Genomic DNA, 6,995 nt, shown 5'->3' on the forward strand with positions numbered 1-6,995 from the left:
AGTTTAGTTCTTATAAAGTACAAGTATATTGTTAAAAAAATAGAAAAAATATATATTAAAGATTACCTCTGTAAGTTTAGGGCTTTTTGCTGGGAGGTGATTCACTTAAAACAAGTGTGGGGTTTGACTGCTTACCACCTTCTAATTCCTGTCCATTTATCTTTTCATTTTCTTTATTTGATTTCTTGACTAGGCTACTTGAAGTGGGTAACTTATTTCAGCCTTATTTCTTTTCCCCTCCTAAAAGGAGAGGAAATATACTATGGAGATGTGCTAAGGCAGGAATATTGTGGTATGTATGGGAGGAAAGATATGCAAAGGTGCTTTCTGACAAAAAGCAAAGAAAAGAAGCATTGATTTAATTAGTATCTGTTAGAGTGCCTTGTTGGGTTAAAACAAGGAAGGAGTTCAATCTTTTCACTGTTGATGGCATCATCAAAGCATGGCAAGCAGTTGCTGCCTCTTGCACAGCTTACATATTCAGGCATCTTGGCTGGAGAGTTCCTCTACCAGAAGTACTAAAACTTAATTTTGATGGTTTTGATCTAGGCAACTTGGGAACTCTAGTATTGGTTATTTATTCAGGAACTATAAGACAGACACTTGTCCTATGCAAGCACTATAGGGTATTGTGATTCCATTAGTGCTAAACTCTCTTCCAAAACCCAAAGCCTGAGGTTTGGAATATAGGTAGAGCAACAAATTGGTGGTGGTGGAGACTTTAAGACCATCATAAATTGGATGAAAAATAATATACCTGGACCATGGAGGTATAGACATGATATCAGGGAAGAAAAATCTATCAATAGAAAGCTAAATGCTTTTTTCAATTGGGTGTTAAAATTAGCTAATTCTGTAGCTGACACTGGCAAGGGTCAAGGGAAGGAGTCAGCAGGACTCAGCTAATATGGGGCCCTAATCTAATGAACTGGTGAGCAAGTTTTCATAAGGTGGGGAGTTAAATAAAGGGAGGGAGGGAGCCAAATGACTAACCTTGATTGTATTATATCTCTTGCACAATCTAAGTAGGGAGTGCAGAGGCAATATTTTTCTCATGTACCATTCATTCTTTTCTCAGGTATGAATGGAATCAACCTGATCTTTACTGATAAAAATATAATAAAAATTAAAGTATACCTGAAGCATACACATATCCATGATATATAAGTTTTGCCCTCTATCTGGTACTTTCATAAGTTTTATCAGCCTTTGTGTAGTGCTTTTACAGCATTTCTCCAGGGAAAAGAAAGCACAAAAAAAGGGTTCTCTATGCCTAGTAGCATTTCCTTCTGCGAGGATGCATTGTGTCTGCATTCTTTCATTTTTCTAAATCCCTTTGCTTATTTTAATGATTTTCCCCTTGTATCTCAGGTTTTCTTAATGTAGATGATGACGATGTGGAGGATGAAGAGGACAATGGCATGCCAGGAGGTGAAGAAGCCCAATTTTTTGATAACAGTGGATGGTCATTGCGTACAAGGTGGTTCCTTTTCTTTGAGCCTCCTTTATTTGATCGTGAATAACTAAATATAAAAATGCATTAAAATAAAACAAAAAGAAAAATAGGATGACAAGTAATCGCCAAGGAGAGAGAAAATAAACAAAACTTAAGTTGGATATACCATTGTTTTAAAAGAGAGAGGTGCAGTAAAACAAAAGCACAATGGCTTCCTAACGACTGTCATTTGAGGTGTGAGGTGAGGTGTCTGCCTGAACAAAGTGGAGCAGAACTTGTCAAAAAAAATTGGACACATAAAATATGGAAATCTCTATGCTATTTTAAATAAAACACACAAATCTCCATCCTAGCATAATTTGATTAGCCATATTTTAATGCCTATAAAATGCTATAATACAAACACATAGAAAGCATACAAATCCCTGAAGGGTGAAGGCATTAAGTTAAGAAGTCAAAATTTAAAGTTTCATAATAATTATAGAATAAATCATGGATGGGTAGCAATAGGGGGCGGAGCTCTTATTTTAGGAAAGAAAAGAAGAGAAGGGGCTTTTCAGGTATTCAAAGCATCTTTGTTTTTATTTTCTTTCTAAAAGTTGATAGACCATTACAATGGTGTAAAACACACAAGAATAAATAACAAAGCAAAATTACAGAGGGTGTGTGCTTGGGTTACATTTGCCAGTATGCCAGATGTACAACGAAGATTAATGGTGGCTTCTTTCTCTCCTATCTTGAGCAAAATATAGTTGACTTTCCATTTCCATTATTTTCCTCCTTTTTGAATAAAATAATGTTATTTGATTTTTAATTTCTTCTTATTATAGTATTTGAGTTCTTATTATTCATTGCATGCTAGCTTAATATATTTATTCCCCTTGGATTCTGTTTTTTATAGAGCTGTGGCAAGGTATCTCCAGACCTTGTTTGATAACGAAGCTGGGCACAGTAGAAAACTACTTTCAGTGGACAACCTCTTAGCTGGTAAAACTCGAAAGGAAGCATCAAGGATGTTTTTTGAGACGTTGGTAAGTTTATCACATCTTGTTTCTTCTGGTTACAAAATTTAAGAATTTCATATTCACTGATATTGTATATCTTCTTTATTTGAAGATACTATATAACTAGGAAAAATAACATTTGGCTCTAATATTCTTTGGTCGTTTGCTATAGACATGAACTTTTCCTTCATGTTCAACTCAGTTTTATTACGGTACAATATTTTTTTCATGCATTTTGAAAAAGGGTATTATTAGTGCTGGGCTTTTTGAAAGCTTTATTTTGATTGATCTACACTTGCCTCCAATTTGCTCTTTAGAGGACTTACCCTTGATATAAAGGGGGGGGGGGTAATTTTTTTAATGTATGGGTGTAGCATTTAAATCATGCAACGCATTACGGTTTTTTTTTTCATTTTTTTGAGAATTTTGTTTTATCATAAATGATATGAAGGAGTTGCATCCCTACATAAATGGTGCCTCCAGTAGTAAGATCAAGGCACAGGAAAAATGCAAGGGATTTTTTTGCCTGAGGTGCATGTCTTGTTGAAGCAAGGTACAAAATGTTTTTATTACAAAAGAACACCAGAAAAATGTAAACTTGAATTTGCAAAGAAACTAAATGTTTTAAAAGGTCTATTGACTCAAATAAAAACATAGAAACATAACATATACAAAATAGCAGTTCATAATAGCAATTGTGGAGGTGTAGGCAAAGAGGGTAGTTTTGGTTCACAAGAAGTTGTGACAGAAAGGAGCCTAGAGGGGGTACCAAGACACAAATCATCCAGATCCTGGAAGTGGCATGGCTTAAAATGTCCTTGAATTGCCTAATAATTCCACGACATATTTCCATTTCCATGGGTAACAAAATTTTACCGGAGTTGACATATTCCCCAATGACGAACACTAATCAGCACCATGTGTAGTACAAGAGATAGTTCCCATGGCATTTCCATTTCCACTTCCATGGGCAGTGACATGAAATTTTACTGGAATCAACACATTGCCCATTGAACACTACATCACTACCAGCACTTTATGGAGTGCAAGAGATAGTATGTACATATTGTAGATGTGTGGAGTAACAGTGTTATTGCCCTCCTAACTTAATGATTAACACTTTGAGCTAGCTCAATATTTCATTTTAAACATGAAGTTGAATATTGTTTTTTTTTTGTGTAATAGATTATTTGGTTGATCTATTACTGCCATTTACATTTTCTGAGTTTAAATTTTGTTTTAAATCATTCTATTATGAAGTTTTGAATCTTAAGGCATAGACGATGGTGATGTAACTGTGTAAAACTCAACTTTGATGGTAACCACTTGAGAATCCCCTTGCACTTCCAAGTTATGAAACCCAAACTGCTTAGCAAATTTTAGACCCTGAAGAAGACTATACAACTCTGCTGTCACTGCACCAACAATGGTTATAGGTCCTGAATATAAAGCAAGCACCTTCCCTTCTGATGGGTAAGAAGAACAGAAAATGGGATGGTGGACACTTCGGCTAAACAAGGGACTACAAGACAACAAATTTTTTGGGCAAAGTTCTAAAGTTTCTTCTGGTGGAGAACTATCCACCTTGTTGTAATTCCTTCTATGTGATGCTTAATAATATTTATCTTTATTGATAAAAAAGCTTAGATGACAACTTACTTGAATCTATGTTTATCTAGTTAATTCTGGTTTTATGGAGCAAAAGAAAAAAGAGAGATGCAAGAGACAAGGAAGATAACAAAGAACAACCATAAAGTATTGGGTGTGTGAACCCCTGTTCTGTATTTATTCCAATCATCAATTTTGTGTAGAAAGATACTAACAGCCCTGACTGTCCATACTCCAAGAAAATCCCATTACTGTTCAAGTAATTGGATGACCATGATTGGTGTATAAAATCCCATTGCTGTTCAAGTATAATAGGGATGGAAAAGTTGTGCTGATGTATGTACTAGCTAGCCACATTGATAACTTATGATCGGTTTGGCTTAGTCAAAAACATCTTTTCAACTAGTCATTATAACATACCTTTGTCCTCAAGAGTCTAGGACTGTTTCCTTTGATCTATGGTTTGATCAATAGGAGTATCCACAATCTTCACACCTAATTTCCTTGTGTCCTGTAAATCTAGGGCTTGTTTCCTTGGTGCAATGAAGGTACCATATTGTACTGCACGACTTCAATGTCCAAGAAATGCTTCAGAATCTTTAATATTGAATTTAGCAACAAGGTTGCTCTTCAACTTGGCTACAATGCTTCAGAATTATTATTCCTTGTGACCACAATGCATGTAGTGATTAAATTCCTCTCTTTCAATGAAAAGAGTAATCATCTTGTGATTGCTTGAAGTCATCCTGCTAAAATGCACATCCAATTTTTTCTAACTTGGCCCTAGGACATTGCTTTAGTCCATGCATGGATTTTTTTAATCAACAAATAACAATAACAATAAGATGTAAGACAATAAGTGATGGATTCTTTTATGTCTTTTGATAATCCATACCATGGGTTTGATTATATGCTTTAGTTACTGGATTGGCCTTATATCTTTCAATAGATCCACAATATTTGTGCTTCGTATTGAATATGCATTTACTGCCTACAGGGTCTGCCTTGTGCAAGATCAATCAAATTCTATATCTGATATTTCCGGAATGTGCCCATCTCGTCACATTTCCTTCCACTTTGGATGAGAAGCATCTGCAACATTCTACATGATTCATGCATTCTTTTCAAAGGAATATTTTTCAAAAAAAAAACAAATCTGCATGATTCATGTAGCTGACTTGAAACAGTAGAATGGTTTATGTGATTTTTTCTTCCTTTTGGTTTTGATTCAGTTATGTTTGAATCAGTGCTGATGACATATTTGGGGCTTTTGTTTCTCTCTACCTCTATCTGATGTTTTCTATCAGCGAAGGATTAGTTTCTTATTTATCTTAATGTTTTGTTATGTTTCCCGTTTCTTTGTTTAGCTTATTGCAAGATTTGTTTAGTAGTCTACTACTCATTCAATTATTGGTTTTTTTATTATATTTCTTAAATCCAAATGCATTGATACTTTTCCATATTCTCTTTTTTCGTAAAATTCCGTATTGTGCAATCTGCTCATTATATACTGTAAATTTAATCATATGCAGGTTCTCAAGACAAGGGATTATATCCATGTAGAACAGGGAAATCCCTTTGATAAAATACATATAAAGCCCAGAGTAAAGCTCATGAAATCAGAATTCTGATGTCTACCAAGGAAGTTTATACAGAATCGAACATCACTCCCTGTAATTCTAGAAGCTGACGCTCGACTCCCCTCATGGATCTTCTCGTTGATTATGATTATTGTCTTTTTCAAGTTGTGTATTTTCTTCATTTTTTCATGTAACAGGTAGATCATCACGCTAAGGGGATGAGCAGATAATCTGTAAGCTTATCAAAAAAGAAAAAAATGAGCAATCGCTTGTAATGTAATACTGACTGTACCCATATGTAAATATCTGTAAAATTATATCCATAATTGAAGGTGATAATTTTACTAGTTTCTATATTACAGCAAGCATTTTCGAGACCCATGACAATTTAAATGTTTTTTTTTCTCATTTGACTTGCACGAGTTCTGTTCTTTTCTGAGGGTGGTTTATGCCACTTGGATCCTGCTGTTCGCACTGCTGTCTATCACTTGCAATTGTAAAGCCAATTACAAGTGATACACTGACATGGGCCCACATGTCAGTGTACGGAATACTACTGGTGTATTCACTTGTGGTTGGTTTTACAATAGCAAGTGGTACGTAACAGTGCGAACAATTTGGGAGTGGGCTAATGGGAAAATGGCTTACAACTTTATGGTTATTTGTCCGGTTACTAATAGAATTTGGGGGTGGGCTTCATCTTTATTTGGATGCATTTGGAATCCTCTCGTGAGAACATTGGCTTAAGAAAAGAGAGATCATGTGGAAAAGCATTAGAGCGGTTGTGTGTTGGTCCATATGGGAAGAGAGGAATTTTAGACTTTCTTTAGACAATGAAAGATCTATGGAGATTTTAATTGAATTGATACACCTAAGGGTTAGTCACTGGCTGAAATCTTTGGAACTTTTTTCAGATTTCTCCATGGCTGATCTTTTGAAAAAGTGGAAAGAAATTGCTACATCGACTCAGTGTAAAAAGACCTCTAGACCTTCTTGGTCCCCCCTCTCCTTCAGGATTCATGAAATTGAATTTTGATGGTTGTAGTTTATGGAATCCTAGGCCTTCTGGGATTGGGGGAATTTTCAGAAATGATGTGGGATTATTTTTGCTATATTCTCTGCTCCTATTGGTGAGGGTGACTCTCGTAGGGCAGAGATTTTAGCAGCTTTGGAAGGAATCAAAAGAACAAGAGGATTAAACATTCGGTGCTTGATCATTGAAGGGGACTCGGAGGTGATAATTAGGTGAAGGAATACAACAATGGTTTGTGGAGCTACAAAAATGAAAAGAAAAAATTTAAATGGCTAAGTAGGGATAATGAGGTGAAGTACAGCTGGGTGAAGAGA

The 6,995-nt window shown here is 35.4% G+C and overlaps 1 protein-coding gene across 2 annotated transcripts in view; it reads left to right on the forward strand.

The window, feature by feature from the left end:
- Positions 1-6,013, forward strand: part of LOC148845919 (sister chromatid cohesion 1 protein 4-like) — a 74,464-nt gene extending 68,451 nt beyond the window's left edge. For both annotated transcript variants that reach the window (XM_088954818.1, XM_088954817.1), the window contains exons 12-14: positions 1,372-1,480; positions 2,358-2,487; positions 5,601-6,013. In XM_088954818.1, coding sequence (XP_088810944.1) covers positions 1,372-1,480; positions 2,358-2,487; positions 5,601-5,699 — 338 coding nt within the window. In that variant the 3' untranslated portion in view covers positions 5,700-6,013. The remainder of the gene's footprint in view (positions 1-1,371; positions 1,481-2,357; positions 2,488-5,600) is intronic.
- Positions 6,014-6,995: the final 982 nt, after the last annotated feature.

This window comes from Nelumbo lutea, chromosome 7, assembly GCF_056320005.1.
Source record: "Nelumbo lutea isolate HS-2025 chromosome 7, American lotus-T2T, whole genome shotgun sequence".
Classification (NCBI taxonomy): Eukaryota; Viridiplantae; Streptophyta; class Magnoliopsida; order Proteales; family Nelumbonaceae; genus Nelumbo; species Nelumbo lutea.